General features: G+C 36.2%; 1 protein-coding gene across 3 annotated transcripts in view; it reads left to right on the top strand.

Moving 5' to 3' along the window:
- Nucleotides 1-22,727, top strand: part of LOC150097258 (uncharacterized) — a 195,583-nt gene that overhangs the window by 121,520 nt on the left and 51,336 nt on the right. For all 3 annotated transcript variants that reach the window (XM_090407101.1, XM_090407100.1, XM_090407102.1), the window contains exons 12-14: nt 4,509-4,648; nt 7,401-7,519; nt 15,862-15,984. In XM_090407101.1, the coding sequence (XP_090263227.1) occupies nt 4,509-4,648; nt 7,401-7,519; nt 15,862-15,984 (382 nt within the window). The remainder of the gene's footprint in view (nt 1-4,508; nt 4,649-7,400; nt 7,520-15,861; nt 15,985-22,727) is intronic.

Here is a 22,727-nt window from a genome sequence, read left to right on the forward strand (position 1 = left end):
TATACTTCTACAGACATTAGCACGTGTCTGCCCATCTTCCATTCTTCGAATCACCTCATCTTCTTTTCAAGTGTGATTGATTTCTGCGTCTTCTTAACACCAAGTTCTGCTAATTTTTCTGCACTTCTATTATCAGACATGGTATGTAATTACATTCTTTATCAATTTAAATACATATGTACATAAAAAAAAATTAAATAAAACTAGATTTGATACATATACGTCGTAGTAGCTCGGTAAACACTCAAACACTAGAGTGCCTGCTAGCGTTGTTTCTCAGTCAATCACACTACAGTAAGAAAGCATGTGCAAGCAACTGGCATTATTGTGAATCGCCGTAAATTGAACCAACGTAAACCGAGGGCTGCCTGTACTATTAGCTTACTTACTTAATCCTCTTCACTCCATCTGGGAACATAGGTCTTCCACCACCATTTTCCACCAGACTCCGTTTTTTGCTTCTGCTTTTATTTGGTTCCAGTTTTTATTAATATTTGCTATTTCTTTCAGTATCGTTCTGTTCCATGTTTCTCTTGGCCTTCTCCGTCTTCTTTTACCCAGTGGGTTCCAATCTAGTGCCTGTTTTACTATTATTTTATCTTCTTTCCTCAACACACCCCAACCACTTCCATTTCCTTTCGCATATCTGTTGCAATATGGGTTTCTGGTTTGTTCTCTGCCATAGTTCTTTGTTTGATATTTGTTTTGGCCAATAAATTCCCAGTATCATTCTTAAACCCTTGTTAATGAAGACCTGGGCATTGTTAACTATCTTTTTGTTTAACATCCATGTTTCTGATTCATACATTAGTATTGCCTTTTCATTTGTGTTAAATATTCTCATTTTAGTTTTTATAGACAAGTTCTTGTTTTTCCAAATATTTCTAAGGTTGGTTGAAAGTTGAATAAGTCAGCTGTTTCCTTCTATTTATATCTTGTAATTCCTCCTTTTATTGATACTATTGAACCAAGGTATATAAACTGTTCTACTTCTTTAAGCGGTGTTTCTTCTATTGTTATTTGTTTATTTTGCTTTGCATTTATTTTCATCAACATTGTTTTATTTTTATTTGTCCTAAGACCAACTTTTATGGCTGTTTCTACAAGTGTTGTTGTTTTTTGTTCTATATGTGGTAAAAGTAAGCAGATATTATCTGCAAAATCTAGATTGTGGAGTTGGTTTTGAAGTAACCATTGTAATCCTGTATTTCCATGGGATACTTTTCTCATCACCCAGTCTATGATAACTAAAATCATATTAGGGGAGAGGATACAACCTTGCCTTACTCCTGCCTTTATTTTAAATGGTTCTGAGAGGGTATTTCCATGTATTACTTTAATTTCAAAATCTTCATAAATTTTTTTAAATTATTCTTATTATTTTTTCTGGAAGTCCATAGTAGTCTCCATAGGGAAGATCTGTTTGTACTGTCGAAAGCTTGTTCAAAATCGATAAAATTTAAATATAAGCTTGCCTGCCATTCCAATGATTGTTCTATGATAATTCGCAAAGTAGCAAGGTCAGTGCATGATCTATTGGCTCTAAATCCTGGCTGTTCTGTTCTTAGTTGTTTTTCTCTTTTGATTCATTCTAATATTATCCTGGCTAGTATTTTACTTTTAACACTCAACAATGTTATATCTCTCCAATTTTTGCATTCAGATAGGTTCCCTTTTTTGAGTAATTTAACTAGTAATCCAGTATTCCATTCCTTCTTAGGCCACTTCTTTCTGCTATATCTCATTTAGTAAGGGATTGATAGCAAATCCAAAACTTATAGCAGAAAGTTTTGGATTTGCTTTTAGTATATTGCCTGGTATGTTATTTGCTCCTGGTGCTTTACTTGTTTTGATTTGAGTTATTGCTTTTATAATTTCTGTTTTTATTATTTCATTCAAATTTATATCCAATGATGCATTTTGTTCATTTAATTCTAGGCTCTGGTTGCCATCAGTTGTTTCTTGAAATTTCTCTGAGATTCCACCCATCTATTTATCTGTTCTTTTTCATTTAATAATAGTTTTCCTTCTTTATTGTATATGGGAACTATCCATGTATTTCTTTTTTTCCACTTAATTTCCTTGTCATATCATACAACTTTCTAGTATCATTTGTATATGCAGCATCTTCTGCCTCTTGCACTAGATTCTCTGTATATTTTCTTTTGTTTCTTACACTTATTTTTATTTTTTTTTGTTAATTGCTCTGTATCTTTCTGCTTGTTCTTGTTCAACATGTTCACCAGTCTGTAACAGTTTCTCTTTTATTCTATCTCTTTCTTCTGTTTTTAATTTAGTGTTTTCTGATATCCATTCTTTGTCTGTATTAGTTCAAAATCCCAATATTTTTTCTGATGTGCTTATTATAGTATGTCTTTAATATTTGTCCATTTTCCCTCTATGTTATCTCCTCCTCTTTTTTCCGAGTTTATTCCATATATCCTGTAGAGTTGTTGTAAATTGATTTCTAATCTCTTTATTTTTGAGTTTTTCAGTTCTAAACCTCTTCCTATTGTTCATTGTTTATTTTTAAATATTTTTACTTTTATGGTAGCTGTTAGGAGAAAGTGATCTGAATATGCCTTGGCTCCTCTTTTAACTCTGACATCCAGCAGTGATCTCAGAGTTAAAAGTCCACTTTTAACTCTGACATCACTGGTTGAACATACAAAAGTCTATAAGTAACTCTTCATTTTCATTTATTTCTCCTTCTGCATACTTTTCCATAACAGTTTCTTTACTAGTATTATCATGTCCGACCTTATCATTAAAATCTCCAATTATAAGTTGAATATCTGTACCAGTTGCATATCTTTTTTATTTGTTGTTTCTTATATTTCTCTGTAGTATGTTATAGAATTATCCTTTTCTTCCTGGATCACATCATTTGTTGGTATTTTTGCATATATAGCAGTTATTGTAATATTCTGCTTGCCATCTTTAAATCTAGCATTTTGTATTCTTTCCGATGTTGGGTTCCACTCCATTAATGCAACTCCCTTTGTGTGGTCATTCATATTTTGGTTCCTAGAGTAGATTAAGTAGTGGCCAGAGTTTAATTTGATTTTTCCAGTTCCTATCCATCTCGTTTCACCTAATCATTTCTAATTTGCATTTTTTTTTTAAAACTCTCGAGACTTGGTATGTCTTCCTAGTTTCAAACATGGTTCTAACATTTCAACATCCCAGTCTAAGTTTGTGTTTTGATAATATATCTGTCACTTTCTTCCACATCTCTGCTTCCTCCAGAAGGGCTTTCACAGAGGTGCCTCATGTTCGTGGCAGTTCTATTTTCTTCATCCAGTATCACATTTTGGAAGTTTTCAGTTTGCAAAGCAATTTTTTTTTTTTCTGAGAGGCTGTGTTGCTAGCCCTGTGCTCAACCCTCCCCATTTATTCAGGCTTGTGACCCGTATGCCAAGTTTTCACTCAGCATGGCTGGGTTATACTTTATTAAACCTCCAGTATAATGGAAATGCCTTATGCCAACCTTTCTACAACAACAGACTTTTCTGTTGTTGTGGTCCCTATGCATTTACTACAGTGAAAGTTGATGCAGAAAAATTGTTTAGTAGTTTTCTGAAACATATCACTGATGTTCTATCTAGTAACTGAGTTTCATAACTGACATCATGCATGCAAAACATAGAGAAAGTTTTTAATGCTTAATAAAAAATTTTAAATCAAGTCATCTCCGTTTTTGTGGATAAATGTTCATATGAGCAGATTCTGGTAAATGTGAATTCTGAAATTTTAGAAAAAGTAGACTAGTTTAAGATATATCTTACCTTTACTTTCTGTGTGTTTGGGTTAGGAAGAGCATTGATTTCAATGTTTTATTGTAATCTGTTAAACCAGTTTCATATGATATTTTTTCTATAATGAAATATTGTGAGTTGATATAATCAAAAGAATTATAAAAACGAATCAAGTCTCATGTAAAAAAACTTTATTAATGTAGAATTTTTGCCTACGTATCATAGGCATTGTCAGTATAGGATCACAGAACAGTAATTCTAAAAAGCAATACCTGAATAGCTATTGTAAGATAACTAAATAAGGTCAAGAGTCTTTCATAAAATTCATTTCCTTGTAGAACATGTTTCTATAAAGAAACATGTGAAACTTCATATCTTTCTTTATAGAAAGATGTTCAAAAGATGGCAACCCTGCTTTAAATCTAGCTAACCTAACTTAAATAGATCCGAATGTCTATGTCTGTCTCCCTTATGGAAGATAGTACTTTTCAAATCTGGTAATCTTTCCTAACTTTATTTTGTGTGCGTATATATATATATATATATATTTAAATAAGTTCAGAAATTATTGACCTTATTTAGTTATCTTATATTAGCTACTCAGATAGTACTTTTTAGAATTCTGTTATTTTTAATTGCCATTCTGTGATCCTGTACTGACGATGTCTGTGATACTTAGGCAAAAATCCTACAATGATAAACCTTTTGTTCTTTTTTCTAGTTTAAGGTTTGTTAATTTGTTTACTTCAGATCTTTGCAAGATTTGACAGAACAGCTGGAGGCAAGAGCAAGTGAATTAAAAGACCTTCAACAGAAGTTAGATGATAAAAATCAGAGACATTTGAATGAGAGGCAAGAGCTCCTGAATGTGAAAGACAAACAGCTGAAAGGTGTGGCATTTAATATACTTTAAAAAATTTTAACTTATAGTAAACTAGAGGCCACACCCCCACCTGCCTCTGTTGATACTTTTTAATTTTTTTGTCATATTCTGTATACTACATCTCTCCCTTTTTTATGACAGTCCCACCCACAACTCTTTAATATCACAGGTAGGTTAATGGTCAGATAATCTAGTAAACCTGCTTTAGAGACTAAATGTAATACTTAAGCGACTTTAGGCCTATGTTTAACAGTGTAGTAGTCTTGCATTGGGTGAAGAAAATCATCTACTGCCTAAAGGGCATTTACAGAAATCTAGACCACAGTGGTATTTGAATTCACAAGCTGTAGGTAAGAGAGCAGAGAATCAGTGGGACAGGGGAATCAGTGGGCAAAAAAATCCTGTTAAAAATGGAGCATCTGGTCACCCTGTCCTGGAGGGTGACCAATTTGACATTAAGGTTATCTTTCCTAATGAAGAAATGGACACTGGCCATCAATTCTCCAAAAATGAAAAAACACTTGATGCCATCAAAAGTATATTGCTTTATACTTCTGCAAGAGAGGGCCTTAATGTCATCAGTATTAATGCCATCAAAATATTGACGACATTAAGGCTCTCTTGCAGAAGTATAAACCAACATCTGAAGTCTGATGTAATGATCCAAAATTACAAGCATAACTATCATTCGTAAGGACAGGACAGGGTATGGGCATGCCCAAAACATCACCATCCTTGTGGGTAACCATGCCCCATTCCAGCAAGTCCCCCCTTAAACATAGAGGCAGTTGCTATTCAATTATAAGAACTCTTATAACTGTACACTTCATCTAGCTTTCTCCTGCTTCCGATATCTCTCAGGATGACTTTAATGGCATCATATTACAGATACCACAGCCTTACTTTTAATGGAGAATTTAAACAGGCATGAGACTTCATTTGATAGTGCCTGAACAATCATCTGAGGAAGAACTGCAGAGCATATGCTTGACAACAACAACAATCACTCCCTCTTGAATACAGGAAGCAACACCTCCGTCCACTTGCCTATCTGAACGTTCACTGCCATTAACTATCTACTCACCGTCTCTCTTCCCACTCTTCAAGTGGAAAACTGAAGACAACTTATTTGAGTGTTCATTTTCCTTGTGATAGCCACCTTTTTTCACAGGCAACCATGTACTATATCACAGATATCATGATGAAAAAATCAAGCAAGCTGATCACTTTCTCTACTTCAGTAGAATTTGATTCTGTGACAGTCGACATCATCTGCAATCAGTGATGCAGTGAACCACATGACAGTATATTATGCACTCTGCAGCAACTGCAATTCCTAAACATGTAGTCGGTGTCCATGTTTCCCTAAGCCATGGTGGCATGAAGATTCACAGCAACCAAGGAAGCTCAGAAGAAAGCATGGTGTATCTTCCACAAATTCCCCACAACAGCAAGCCTCATTGCTTTCAAACGTTTTTAGCCTGAGCAAGGCACATCCATTGTGAGAGGCACAAAGAATCTTGGATCCAATATACATCTTCTGTAACGAGAGCAACGAGTGTGGGATAAGATCTGGAAAATGAAAGGCAGATGTACCATCCACCCATGCATCATCTCTGAACATAATGGATGTTCTTGTAGCACACAAGGTGACATGCTGTCCATTCCCACTGCTGTATTGATATTTTTCAATATTCTGAGTACTTCCAGTTCATGTACCTCAAATCTCATATCAGTCTCCATTTTATATTTGAACCACAAGTCCTGAAGGTTGTTTCTGCAAACCTAATTGTTGTTTCACATCTTCCCAAAATGGACAGATCAGTGTAGCAATAACAAGTCGGTACTTTTTTTTTTAATCTATTCTTGGTCTGCCTATAGTTGGTTAAACAGCCATAAAATTTTACAAAGATGAATAGGCAGAATTCAGCCACTAGACAGAATTCTTTCATCAGTGGAAAGCTGTACTGATGCATCACAGACAAAATAATCAATTCCTGATGTGTACCCTTAAGGTGAGGACTAAATTTTTCTTTTACTGGGTGATGAGTGAAATGAAATTTCACTCAGAAAAATTTCACAATAAAATGCACTTTTACTCCTATTTGTCAATAGGAGTAAAAGTGCATCATCTTTGAAATTGAAGAAAGAGGTATGTAAATTGTGTAAGTGTGTTTCCTTCAGTGAATCCCTGGAATTACTGAAATAAAGGACTGAATTATTGATTCCACTTGAAATGTTATTTGAAATGCTTAGAAAATATTAATTTAGGCATAAACATGAAAATACTGATTAAAAAAAAATTATGACCACATTTTTAAATTTCTCTCTAGTTTTATATCTGTTTTTTTTTTTCTTTTCAAACCTCAAAAGATTTGTAAAACTTACAGCACATCAGTGCTGTGTGTGTGTGCATGTGCTGAAGTTTATATGCACTTCAGTTTCTTTCAGTCTCATTAAACTGGTCAATCACATGCAGTAGCAGTCAGTGGTCTTCCATACATGTTTCAGTTATAAGATCACCAAACCTTTTCTTTCTTGGAAATAACCATCTTTCATATTTAGTTCTGGGTAACATTGTACCAACATTTAAAGCATCCATTACACAATTTCACATGCAGTTTTTTTTGGCTTATAAAAAATTAACAGCAGTATAAAAAAACTTTTTAAGAATAGTTTTCTATTTTAACAATTAACATTCACGTATTAATAGATTGCTTTTTTCACCCCTCATTTTAACTGCGCATGAAATCTTACAGTAATGGAAAGCAGACTTCAGAGACAGTTGGATGAAAGTGAAGAAGAGAGAATTAGACTTCAACAGCTTCTTCTAAGACTTGAGAACAGAATGCAGCAGCAGACCAAAGATTTGGAAGAAGTAACAACTCTTTTTGTAATAGTTTTCTTTCTTAGTAATTACAGTGATCATCACTTATTTGATCTTCAGTTATAACCAATCTTTGAATGGATCAACATAGCCATTAATCTTATAATTCACAACACCAAAGGAACAAAATAAATTGGAATTTATTTATCTAGCTGCTAATATTTTGCTAGGTTTTTAAATAGCATTTAGCATTATTACTAAATTGCTAATGAATAATGGCCACCACCAAAACTTATCTACTCTCAGGTTAACATCATGACTCCTGAAACAGCTTTATGTAACTGTATGTTCATTTATCCTCTGTTAACCAACCAACAAATTGATTTCCCAAAGACTGAATAATTCAGAGATTACTGTAAACGTTTCTTAACATCACAAAAAAAAATTAGTTGTACAACCTGTAACACTTATTACCTGACACATAGCTTTACATTTATTTAGTCCCAGAAGTGCACAAGGCGTTATTAAATCATTCATCAAATGAAATCTAAATAGTAGTAATGATATATTATTGTCATCTTTCTAACAGGAAAAGCATAAAACCATTAGAGGTTGGTTTTATGTTTAGAAAACTAAATCATTTATTGCTCAGAAAAGTTCACCAGATTTTGTCTTTTTTGTTTCAGCCACTCCTATTATGTTGATCTGGTACTTATCCAATTCCTCAGCTAGCTCCATTTCTTTGCCATTCAGGCTTCTTATGTTAATAGTACCGATCTTGAACTCTGGTGATGTTGAGTTGGGATGTGTTTCAGGATTTGTTCCAGTAGCTGACTTTTCACTGTTTGCCATGGTTCCCTGGCAAAAACAACTGGGGCCTTGTTTAACCAGGTGCTGTCCCAGCCAGTAAATTCTGTCATGTTGTACCATCATTTTATATTTTGATTTAAGCCAATAAGAATACAATTTGGTTGGCTAAATCCCCAAATGCCAGCCCATCCTCTCTCGTTCAGTATCCAGGTAGATGCCTAACAGGGTGCACCACAAGAAGGTGAGAATTGGACATTAGATCAGAACCCTGGTCAGTTCTCTGCATTACTTTAAAGACTATCTGGAGGTCTCCTCTCAGTTTATACAGCTTTGACCTTTAAGTACCCCATGTAATTATTAAGTATATAATTTTGACATATTGTCTCTTTGTGTCCCTTGCAAATGTCCTGATTGAAACAGAAATTATCAAATTTTTTGTAAGGAATCCAGATACCAAGTTTCAATAAAATCCAGAGTTCTAGAATAACTTACTTATGAGCTGATGGATGAAACAAATTTAATTGACGTTTATGCATTTGCACACCACATCTAAAATGGATGCATTTGTTCTAATGCTTATTTTTTTTACTAGCCTTTTTATTACATACTCTAGTAGAGCCTAATCCAGCTAAATGCACAAATTCCTGCTACGCATTCTATAGTTTCCATGAACTAGTACTTTGAAGACTTATTTAGAAGTCTTCAAAGAAGTCTTTTGTTCTCTTTTGTAATCTACATTGCCAATATGTTTTTTTTTTCTCAATTCAAAACTTCAGCTTGTGTGGCCTATGTATGTTAGACCACAGGAACATGGTATTCTATATACACCTGGATGCTTGTAGAAGGGAACACTGTCCTTCAGAGATCTGAGGAGACAATGGATAATTTGGACTAGCTTGAAAGGCTAGTCACCCACACTTTCACCTCTCTCTCATCCTGATTTCATCACTGTTACTTCACACAAAGATTGCTCTTTTCCTCAAACTCCTGCATTGATGACCAAAGGAAATCACCTCTTACCATACCAGAATCTGAGCACCCTATACTAATCTTTTGAAAAACAGGCATTAGAAAATTTACTAACATCTCCTGGTCCTGATTGCATCTTTCCAATTCTCAAACATCATGCTCCAGAGCTAACTCCTGCCCTGTATTATCTCTATGATCTAGTATATATAACTATTACTTATCCCAATGTCTGGAAGCAGTCTCATATCCAGCCTATTCCAAATGTCCCCCAACCATTCAAGATGCCCAAACACAATGCCCACTATATCCTTTTGCCAGGAAGAGATCAGTAAAATACTGTCCAAATTAGACACAAAAAAGTCTCCTGGCCCTGATGGCATTCCTCCAGTTGTCATGAAGGTTTGTGCAGAACTGACTCCTGTCCTATGTCACCTGTATATATTGCCTTACTCCACTGGTATCATTCCACAGCCTGAAAATTGGCCTATATTCAACCCATTCCCAAGAAGGGCAACAAGTCACTGCTGTCCAATTACCACCCCATCTCGTTCACCTCAGTCCTGTCTAAATTAATGGAAAAAATCATCAATTTCCAACTCCTACACTACTTTGAAGGTACTCACCTAATAAATGACTGCCAGTATGGATTCAGTCACTGCTGATCAACAGGAGATCTGCTCACAAGTCACCCATCTCTGGACAAATTCCATGGAGAAGCTTGGCGAATCTCAAGCAGTTACACTTGATATCTCCAAGGCATTTGACCCAGTCTGGCACAAGGGCTTACCAAGCAAGCTACCATTGTTTGGTCTGTCTCAAGACTTCTGTAGTTGGATTTCCAGCTTTCTGTCTGGATGCACACTATGCGTGGTGGTGGATGGTTCCTTATCCTCTCACCATTTAACTAATGCCGGCATTTCACAAATTTCTGTTCTCTCACCAACCCTCTTCCTGCTATATGTATCATGACCTACTTCAGCTGACCTCCAACCCAATACACAGTTTTGCAGATGACAGCACGTTGCGCTTCTCCCTTTCATTTGATAAACCTTACTCTACACAATTCACCTCAGCCTAATAGGACATCAACTGCCACTGCCTTCAATTCTGATCTCCAAGCCATCCTCCAATGGGCTTCAGATAACCTACCCAACTTCAATGCTAATAAAACCCAGTACTCTTATTTCTCATAAAAAGAAGAATCATTTTTTCCCAATATTATTTTTGACAACACCCAAATTTCTACACCATTTGAGATTTCTCTTCTTAGAATTACCCTGACATCAAGCCTCTCCTGGCATAAACATCATAACCATTGAATCCTCAGCTTCTAAAAAACCTAGGATTTCTCTTTCGCTCAATATATTTTTCTAATATATTTCACTCAATACTTCACTCCTGAACAGCTGTAAACCTTATACAAATCAGAAATCCATCCAGCTATTGAATACTTCTTTCACATATGGGGTGGAGCCCCCAAAAGCTCCCTAAAAATGCTTGGCTCAATACAGAGGAGTGCAATCAGACTTATTAATGACCCTTCTCTTACCAGCTCACTCCCCCCTCCCCCACTTTTGCACAGATGATTGGTCTCTGCACTATGTGTATTCTACAAATATTTCCATGGAAAATGTTTATCTGAAATAGCATCAATAATTCCCCCACTTAGTACTACTAAGCTCGTTGGAACACGTGCAGCTGTTGCTCAACATCCCTTCACGGTGCACCTTGAAACCTACAGAACAAGTTTCTTTTCCTTCTCTTTCATCCCTGCAACTGCTGTACTGTGGAACAGTCTTACCCTTGTTGGGTTCCCCAAGGAATACAATATATAGTCATTTAAATCAAAAGTGAACAAGTGCCTCTTTTCCCCAACCCACTACCCATACATAGTACTAATGTGCTATAAGTTGATCAACCAACGTCTCGTGGGGTTGGTTGATCAATAAGTGATATGGGTTCAACATAAAGGGGAAAAAAAAAGAAGAAAGAAATTCAAAAAAGGTAGATAAAAGTTTACCATAAAACTATCAACCAATCACCATCATCTCAGCCCTCTCCAAAATAATGGAGAAAGTCACCAATAATCAACTTCTTCACTACCTGGAAGCCCATCAAATAATCAGCAATCATGAGTATGGATTCTGCTATTCGCGATCCACAGCTGACCCTATTAGCTTAACAGTATGTATATCAGACTTTTTATGATGTGTACCATTATCTTGACACATGCTATAGAAAGGTTCTGAGAAACTTTTGCTGTCACTCTTGACATTTCCAGAGTTTTTGTCTGGCATTGAGGCTTGCTAAACCTTGAACACATTGAACCTATTAGTTTAACAGTATATATCAGACTTTTTATGATGTGTACCATTATCTTGACACATGCTATAGAAAGGTTCTGAGAAACTTTTGCTGTTCACTCTTGACATTTCCAGAGTTTTTGTCTGGCATTGAGGCTTGCTAAACCTTGAACACATTGAACCTGCTTATCCTCTTTTAATTCATCCACCTCCATCCTGTGGATGGAGGTAGATGGAATAAATGAAGTATTTCCAAACTACAACCTGCAACTCTTCAAAAAAAAAATCTCAGTAAACTTTATGAGTCCTCACCTGCACCTCAGACATTGCACTGATGTAACTGATAAGCTTAGGCGTTGATGGTTATTCATGACTTATTTTTCACGGTATTAACAACACCACAAACACTTTTATCCACAAGGGTGTTTTATTAACGCTAATATTTCGCTGATTTTCAACTCAGCATCATCAGAGCACAACACACATGTAAACGCGACAGTGAGTGAGTGAAACAATATAATTGCAAAAGACAAAAGATCTAAAGTCCTATTTTTGGCGCCCTCTAACGGGAAAAAAAAAAAAAAAAAAACCACGTGTGTTGTGCTCTGATGATGATGAGTTGAAAATCAGCGAAATATTAGCGTTAATAAAACACCCTTGTGGATAAAAGTGTTTGTGGTGTTGTTAATACCGTGAAAAATAAGTCATGAATAACCATCAACGCCTAAGCTTATCAGTTAGATTAATGATTCTGCACGGAGAAGATATTGTTTACAAAGCGCGACAGTTCGGTAAGTTGAAACTGAAATTGTCCAGAAAATTGAACCGGTTAGCCTTCCTTAAATGATGCCGCGACAACGATATTATTCCATCCTTTCTGAAATTCAAAGAAAAGTTGCAATCGGCAAAGGCACATCGTATTTATCGACGGGCGGGTTTAGCACTTCTTCGAGAACAAATCGCCACTACTCGCATAGAGCTTAGTAAGCTAAACAGCTCTACAACAAGAACTAATAAACTTGTTAAATCCTGAAATATGGACTGTCCTACAGCAGATCTCCGAAGTTGCAGCAAAAAAAGAATTCACAAAAGTTAAAAGCAAGCACCTAAAGAAATTTGAACTACTACAACAGCGCCAACATACGAAGTCCCGACCGCAACTTCGATGAGACCACGTGGTCGTAAACCTATCGTCGGAAACACTCACTGAAGAAGCCAAGAACGCTCTCAGTTTAGGACATAACTTTGCCGTCGCGCCCAAACAAATTCCTAAACTCGAAATTACGATGAAAGTAGAACGGGGTATCCACGATCTTCCGCCAGCAATGGCCAATAACGTGCGACTAGACATAGCAAGTATTATAAACAAAGCTAAGCCTCCAAAAAGTAATATACCACATAAGCAAATAACTGCCCTAAAAAAGTTATATAATAATAAAAATATTATTATTACAAAAGCCGATAAAGGAAATGCAACAGTTATCATGAATAAAGAAGAATATAACAAAAAAATGCAAGATCTCATACGTGACAGTTCCACGTATCAAAGTATACATCGAGACCCTACAATGTCGCAAAAGAAAAAAGTCCGAAAATTACTGAAAAAAGTGACATCATGGCCCAAAGAAATCATCAGGAAAATAAAACCAATTCATGTTAAAACACCCCGTATTTATGGATTACCAAAAATCCACAAAACTAATGTTCCCCTACGCCCCATAGTTGATAGCATAGATAGTCCCACATATAAACTGGCCCGGCATTTAGCTAAGTCGCTTGCCCCTCTTACTGGCAACTCCTCTACTTTTGTAAAAAATTCAATCCATTTCAAAACACTGGTTAAAAATCTAATCCTAAAAAATTCAGACATAATGGTTAGTTTCGATGTCACCTCCCTATTTACCAATGTACCACTTATAGACACTCTTGATTTAATCAAGTCTAAATTTCCCCCAGATATTTTTGAATTATTTCAATTTACCATGAATGCAGGTTACTTTACATGGGGGGAGAAATTCTACAAACAGATTAATGGTACTGCTATGGGTCCCCCCCCCCCCCCCGTTAACAAATTTTTACATGGAACACTTTGAAAACAAAGTACTTACCACAGCTACATACAAGCCACAAGTTTGGTTGCGCTATGTAGATGATGTGTTTGCCATCTGGCCCCATGGACAAGACACTTTGGACGCTTTTGTCACCTACCTAAACAGCCAACACCCCAAAATTCACTTCACAGTAGAAAAAGAATCAAATAACTGTCTACCATTTCTTGACACATTAGTCACCCGCCTTTCAGATGGATCACTATCCTTTTCTATTTACAGGAAGCCTACACACACAGGAAGATACCTACATAAACAATCACATCATCATCCAGTCCAACAGTACGGCATTTTAAAAACACTTACACACAGAGCCAGAGCCATTTGTTCTAACGATACAGCTCTGACCACTGAACTCCAGTACCTGCGCCATATGTTCTTAGCCAACGGCTACAATCCCTACAAAATAGAAAAAATACTACATAGGCCCATTACTCTGCCCCCCCCAATACACAAGAATACAACATGACCATTTCCATTCCCTATATCAGAGGTACATCGGAAAAGATAGCCAAAGTATTGTTGAAACATGGCCTTCGCACCACCTTCAAGCCTCATGTCAAGCTGGCAACTCTGATCCGCTTGCCAAAGGATAAACTTCACCCTTTAGCACACCCAGGAGTGTATGAAGTTCCATGTGACTGTGACTTGGCCTATTATGGGCAAACAGGAAGATCAGTGAACATCCACCTGGAAGAACATGAAAGATATATTCGCTACTATTACTATGGCAAGTTGGGACTGGCAGACCACGCTTTGGACACTCCTTCACACAGGATTAGATGGAGGAAAACGAATGTGCTATTTAGGAGTCGTTATAGATCTGAAAGATTATTTTTTGAGTCAGCAATGGCTTTGAAGAATTCTCCCAACCTTAACAAATATGGTTGCATTAATTTGCCAAAAATTTGGGAGACGGTTATCCTAAGAAAAACTCCTGGATAACTGCTGCTTTTTTTTTTTCCCGTTAGAGGGCGCCAAAAATAGGACTTTAGATCTTTTGTCTTTTGCAATTATATTGTTTCACTCACTCACTGTCGCATTTACATGTGTGTTGTGCTCTGATGATGCTGAGTTGAAAATCAGCGAAATATTAGCGTTAATAAAACACCCTTGTGGATAAAAGTGTTTGTGGTGTTGTTAATACCGTGAAAAATAAGTCATGAATTGCACTGATGTGCTTATAGTTCCTTTACCCTCTCATGCATAGACCCATTATAAAATAATATAAAATTTAATATCAGCCACTTGAAATTACAGAGTGCTTCTTGTCAACACAGTGCAGTTACTGACACACAAAAAAAAGGTCTTGTACGTGATTTCTGTTACCATTGGTTGCATGCTTACTGTGAAAAGCATGCATGCAAATTGGCACACAAACTATTCATCTACCTCAATCAGCCTTTCTTCTGTACACTGAACCTTGCTTTACTAAGGTTGAAGTAATGAAGAAATATGACTACTTCATTACTTTAACCGTAGTATCACCTCTGGGTTTCACTACCCAGATCAAAACTGGTCTGGGTAGTGACCCTTCCCATAATGCATAGCAGTATCCATGTCTGTAAGGATATGTGCTTTGCATTATGGGATACTAAGGCAAGTGATATGAAGGCATTAGCTTCTATATACAAGTTGTCCTGCCCTGAAAATGCTTCAGGTGCAAACTTTGTTTGCTTACACTTGGATAAAGGATTAAAGAAAGATTATAATTTCTTGGTATCTTTAATTTATCTGGTTATTTTAAATGGTTAAATAGGAAATAGAAAGGTAGGTGTATCCTTTGATTTCCTCATTTTGTGGTGTACATGCTGTTTGTTAGCTGAAGAGAACTCATTCTGTGTTTTTTTTTTTTTCTTTTTTGTTGTTGTTGTTGTTGTTGTAATAGTTGTGGAATGCTAATGGTAGGAATCAAAGTTCTTTCAACAGCAACTCTTACAGACTGTATTTATATCTAAGCTTTATTATGCAGAATCTTGGTTAGTTTTGTGTTACATAAATTAAGGAAAGCCAATATTTGGATTCATCACAAGTGTAAATATCCAGATAAATTTTGGATTTAGAAATTTGTTAAGCAAATGCATTTATTTATTCTTTTATTTATTATTTTGAAGTCTTGTGAAATATTTAAATACATGATTACTGTTTTTTTTTTTTTTTTTTTTTTTTTTTTTTTTTTTTTTTTTTTTAACCTTGCATTTAGGAAAGATGGGAACTTCAACAGCAGAAGTCCAAGTATGAAGTGCAGCAGAAAGCACTCATCAGTGAGAAAAAACAGTATGAAGAAGAACTGGAAAGAGAACGAGAAAAATTAAATAAAGCAAAGGTATTAACAAATGTGCATATTTAATCAAATAATGAAATTATTGTTGATAGGCATACAAAAAAATATATATTTCATATTGTCATTTTTGTGTAGCAATACTATTTATTATTATAAAAGCTATTTTGATATACATACTGACATAGAATGTTTTTTCGCTTGGTTACAAAATATACCATACTTGATATATATCATCAATATTATTATTATTACGTGACACCTCCAGGGAGTCCAAGGACTCATCGTGGAAGGGTACTCTACTTTGCTAAATACACCTCACCCTCTCCACTACTACTTAATTCTCCTGCTACTGTCAACACCCTCTACCACCCATCATCATCAATAACAGTATATTTTTTGTCTGTAAATTGCATGTGTTCCGAAGGCCTATTTGTCTATACACAGGATGAAAAATCCGAGTTTCCGGGGGGAGGGGGGAAACCCTGTTACCTCCATATGAAATCAGCTAACTCACTATCAATTGAAAAAGTCCATATAAGGCTTCTCCTCATCACACCAAGAACTGAACCCAAGTCTTTTCCAGTCGAAGGGCACAATGTTCTGCTGTTCTTCCATGCGCTACAGAGGCTATAAATCCAGTACAAGCCAGTAGGATTCTGTAACTAAACTAAATAACTTCTGTAAAAAATTTGGCAAGAAAATTATTATTATTAACATTTGGTCTCCATGGAGTTGGAGACATCATGAAAGTTACACACTATTGTATACAATGCTCATCCAACCATGCTTTAAACTGATTCAATATGTCTACATTCATAACACACTCAGGGAATGCATTCCACTCATCAATCACTCTCCATGCAAAGAACCTGCTCCTCACACCCTCTTTATACAGTTTACAGCAATGGCCTCTTGTTCTACTCCCTCCCTCTCTCTCTCTCTCCCACTCTATGAAAAACTCTTCCATGTCAACCTGATAACAACCCCCTGACTAGCTTATGTCTCAATCATATCCCCGCTCTTCCTCTTATTCACAAAGCTCTGCAACTTACATTCTCTCAATCTGTCCTCACCACATTCCAAAGACCAGTGACCACCTTTGTAAATCTTCTCTGGGCCCTTTCCAACATTTCCCCATCATCATGAAAACCTGGTGACCAAATCTGTGCACAATAATCCATGTGAGGCCTGATCAATGCCTTATACAATGGCATCATAATCTCTATTTCTGCATGTCAGGGTCCTCCACATCACAGCTATTATCTGATGTGATGTCTTCACAACTTGTGCAGTGTGGCTCCTGAATTTCAGGTCTTTGTCCACTATCACTCCTAGATCTCTCATCTCCTCTACTTCCTTTAAAATTTCCCTGCCAAGTGTATACTTTGTATCCTATCATTGCTTACCAAATCTCAAAATATTACTCTTTGCAACATTGAACTGCAGTGCCACTTACCTGACCATTCATGCAATCTATTCAAGTTCTCTTGTAAGGCCATAACATCTGCTTGACTCTGCATTACTCTACCAGTTTGGCATCATCTGCAAACAGCTGCATATCACTAGTTAAGCCTATCCCAATATCATTAACATACAAATTGAACAACAGTGACCCTAAAACTGACCCCTGTAACACACCACTAGTGACCTTTCTCTTTTGGGATACCGTGCCCCCCATATACAACCTTCTGATAACTGTCCAATAGCCATTCGCTGATCCAACTCAGAAGTCTGTTATCCAGTCCCATCTGTTTTAATTTATATAAGAGCTTGTTGTGTGGCAGTCTATCAAAAGCCTTTGCAAAATCCAGATACATCATTGTATATGCATCTCCCATGTCAAAGGTATTTGTCACCTTGTTATAGTACATAAGTAAGTTAGTGAAACATGGTCTCTCTTTAACAAACCTATGCTGATAACCACAGAGAATACTGCTGTTATCAACCCATTTCTGTATCCTACCTCTCACCAATCTCTCCAGCCTTCACAACTCCAAATATACAGACTATCCTATAATTTGAAATTACAGCTTTGTCACCACTTTTATGCAGTTGAACAATTTTACTTCCACTCCCTTGGAACCTGTGCTCTTGTAAGACTTATTAAACAGGCATGCCAATGCTATTGCCAATTCCCTGGAACATTCCCTTAAGATTGTGATATATCATCAAATCCTATTGCCTTACTAACATCAAGTTTTATTTCCTCAAATATTTCCTACTCACTCACAATTAAGCCATCCTCTCCTATGTCCTCTACACTTAAGTTCCTCATGATTCCACCCTGATCAGGATGAAACATCCTTGTAAATTGATCACTGAATACCTCGACAATGTCTTCTGCAGCAGTTACCATTCTACCACTTTCATCCATTAACTTCATCTTACCATGATCATTCTTCCTTCTACTTGTCACATCTAAAAAACTCTGTAGGATTTTTCTTTGCCTGATTTGCCAATATCTGCTCATACTCAACTTTTGCTTTCCATACTGAGTCACTCTCCTGGCTTGTTCTTTATACTCTTCATGTAACTGATTATTACCATTATTCATCTTGTACTTCCTCCCAAGCACTTTTTTTTTTTACCAGATTTCATGCTTAAGCTCCACATTCATCCATTTTACATATCTTATTCAGCCGTTTGGCCTTTCACACATTGATGGTGTTACGTATTTCTTTGTCAGTCCCTTTGTAGCATTTATTTCCTTTCCACTCAACTCCTCATTCCATGTTATAACTCCAAGCTATCTCCAAAGCTTGTCATAATCACCAGCCTTATAATTCCACATATATCCTTTCCTCACAAAAGTCTGCATATTACTAGCCACAACACAGGTGATCACTTCATAATCACTTATGGAGATCGAACTGCCCACTCAGTCTCCAAAAGTTAGATAGGGCTAAAAACGACCTCACCTACTCCTTATACAAAAAGGCATTAGCTGATTTTTTTATATATATATGCCTTCGAGGGGTGTTCAGGCTACTATGACAACACTACATGATTAAGTTTACATTTTTAATAATTCTCTATCAACAATTTTCCTCCAAATTAGCCTATTGTCAGTACTTTATTTTGTCATATCTAACATTTCATTCTTCTAAGGCAGTATTTCTCAACCTATGGTCCACGGACCACAGGTGGTCCACGACGATGGGACAGGTGGTCCACAGGCACACTTAAATTAACCAAATAAATCTATATATTTTAATTATCCAAACAAAACAAATTAAAATTGAATAAGTAAGTAAAAATTATTGAAATAAAATGGATACTTAAAAAAAAGCGGCGAAATGTTCATTCCATGGACATTCTGCTACTGTTTTAATTTGTAGCGGCAGAATGATGAGTAATAAAAGAGGAGTAAAGTGAATAACAATATGGTTTTATTGCTTCCACCTTCCCTTGCTGTTTTGTCAGATTTGAAGTGAACATGTGTTATCCACATGACCACATTTCAACTAATTGCTTGTTGTTTATTAATTTTTATTGTTGAAGGTTTTCCTCCTTCAACCAAGGCTCAATATATCTTCAGAAGTGCTAAGTAATACTTGGACAAAGTGTGTTGTGAGTTAACCCCAGTATTTATATATTTGTTGGAAATCGCGCGACAGAAAAATAAAAGCAAGCTGACAAGTGAATTGAAATGCTAACACTCTTCAACTGAATTCCAATAATATGTGAAACTGCCATAACAACATTCACTATATATATATTTCTTAGTTTTAACACGTTTACGAATTTTAACACGTTCGGTTAAATGTTATTGCTGCTTTGCGGTGAGCGAACTCTCACACATCCAATTAATAATAATAGTTTTTAGTTAGATACTGTGTTTGGCGGTGCAACATATGGTTTTGCTTGAGTCTATACAGCATAGTTTCTGTATGAAGGGACATGTGATTCATTAATTAGTGTCGTTTTTATCCCAGTTGTCTCTGTCTCTAATGGCACTATTTGTTGAGAAATATATTACACAGACTGCTGGTACCTTATTCACTGACATAATAAAAGTACTTGTTTTTCTTGCCTCTGCAATATAGTGGCTATTGGGGAGGGCGTGTTGTTTACCATGGGAGCAAGTTACTATCGTCCCTCTCTGAATTTGTTTCAGCTTTTTTTCATTTGCGAGGTATATGCGAAACTTTTTAATTTATTTTTTCGAAAAGTAAAATCAGTGGTGCGAGTTATATGTGAGGGCGAGTTATATTTGAGTAAGTACGGTATTTCAATTATGGATAAGTACATTTGGTACCTTCTTTAAACAGAATAATATTCGAAATACAAAATTCAGAATTCGTCTTAGTGTGTGTGTGTGCGCGCCGATCTTCGACTGAAGTTGACCAATATTGAGCCAGATATCCAGCAACTCTGCAAGGCCAAGAAGCTCATCCATCTCATTAAAAGTAAATAGTAACATAATTATATCATATTATTTATTTGTTTAATAAAAATTAAAACTTTGTTCAATTATGATACACTTTTAATCATATACTTCCAAGTTAATTATGTTTCCATATATATTCAAAACATGCTTTTAGATTTATTATGTTATAAATGGCACAGTTTTTCCCAAATGTTGGTAATCTCCACATACATTTTTAAAAAATTATATAACTTAGTGGTCCATAGAATTGTTTTAGGCATTTTACTGGTCCTTGGGCTTAGAAAGGGTGAGAAATGCTGTTCTAAGGCACTTCTGACCAAATCAATCCACCTAGTCCTTGGTCTTCTTCTGGGTCTTTTTCCTGCCATCTTGGCATCAAACACCTGTTTTACTAACCTTTCCTTTCCCATTCTATTTAAGGCCATACCACCTTAGGTTAGCCCTGCTCACACATTCTTAAATGTAAACAATTCTGAGTGTCTTCTTGAAACATTACTATATAATTGCCTGAATGAAAGACACAGCAATGCATGATGCACATTTCCATCATCTGCAAATATGTATGTGTCTGCCCATCTGACTAAACGTCTCCTAAATAGGAAATGTTGTGATCACAAAATTTGCTATATATCATCCTCTTATAATAATTTAAGGCATGAGAAATACAGAATGAAATCCTTACTTCAAGTGAAGATCTGACTACACCCTTGAATTCCAATAGCTACACATGACTATAGTTTGCAGTGATATCAAAAGATTATGCATTTGAATTTTAAGTATCTGCAATTTTCAGTAATATATATATATATATATATATATATATATATATATATATATATCAGACCTACACATAAACAGTTGCAAAACCTATAGCATGTCTGTGCTGTGTGTAGGCAAGGAAGTAAGGGGAAAAAAAGAATCTGTTTACCTTTGGTGAAGATAGATTGAGAGAGAATGTTCCAAAGAACAGAATAATAATAAATTTTGTTTAATCCTTCATCCAAGTGTGAGCAAATAAAGTTTGCACCTGAAAGTATCTTCAGGACTGGGGTAAGGTAGTACAACACCGGGCAACTCGTTGCAAAGGTGGAGCGAGCTAACATCACTTCTATCTCAGTATCTCCCATAATGCAGACCACACCTCCTTGTGGATATGTATAATGTTATGCATTAAGGGAAGGGCCACTACCCAGACTAGTTTCGACCTTTATTGAGGTCTCTTCAGTGGGAACCAGGCCCAAGTGGAGATACCAGGCAGAAGCATTAGCAAGGTCATCTCTACCTATAGGGGTTGCCAAACGGTGTGCCACCTTTTTATTAAATTACTCTGGATTTAGAGAAAGATGTTGAAAGTTTATTTTTCACTTGGTTAGACTATAATAAATTTAGTTTAATCCTTCATCCAAGTGTGAGCAAACAAAGTTTGCACCTGAAAGTATCTTCAGGACTGGGGTAAGGTAGTACAATACTGGGCAACTCTTAGCAAAGGTTAGGTTAGGTTAGGTTTTGTAATGCCAAAGGACATGGAACTGAGAATGGCTGGGTGATGGGTGTTCTATAGAAAATAAAACTTGGATCAGTTTGTGGTCTGAGTTTCAAAGTGGATAACTGACCACTGTAATGTAGTTGGAAGTAAAACTTGTTAACAAACAGGATGTGAGAATTACCTGTTATCAGGTGATCAGATGGCCTACGTGAGTTGGCTCATTGCTAACCACAAATAATGTGGTATCCCTACCACTTGATCAGTGGAAATGGAAAACAGGAGCCAATTTGAGTTGTGGATGTTAAAGTCCTCAAGAAAGATGGTAGCAGGAAATTAACTTCAGTGATAAGTAATCAAAAGGATAGTGTTGTAATTATTATTATTATTATGTGACACCCCCAAGGAGTTCAAAGATTCATCGAGGGTGGGCACCCACTTTACAACTCTCCGTCTCTAACACTCAGTCCACCAACCATGGCGAACTGCATCATCTACACCATCTACTCCCCACCACCACCATTAGTATTTTCACAGACAATCACAAACATCCATGCCCACAGTTGGATTCGAACCCACAGGCTTTTGACTGGAGAGCAAATACACTAACCACTTGGCCAATCAGGCTGGCATAACAATTTGAAGAACCATAGAAGAGTAAATGAATGCAATGAAATTTAGTAAGAAAATTTTCTCAGAGCAGATCAAATGGTGGGAGATGATGTTTTGCTTTTTCTGACAAGGGATCAGTACTAATGAATACACGAGCACTATTCTTATGGTGGAAGGAATTTTGTAAATTGTAGTGTGGACAGTTGAGGTAGATGGTAGTTGTTGAGATTGCCAGATGAGTTACCATCAAGAATAACAAGTCTGGTTTGGAACTGGAAGTTATTTAAATTAGTGTTAAAG

Source organism: Typopeltis vanoorti, chromosome 17 (genome assembly GCF_054136105.1).
Source record: "Typopeltis vanoorti isolate ZY-2024b chromosome 17, IOZ_Tvanoo_1.0, whole genome shotgun sequence".
NCBI classification, from domain to species: Eukaryota; Metazoa; Arthropoda; class Arachnida; order Uropygi; family Thelyphonidae; genus Typopeltis; species Typopeltis vanoorti.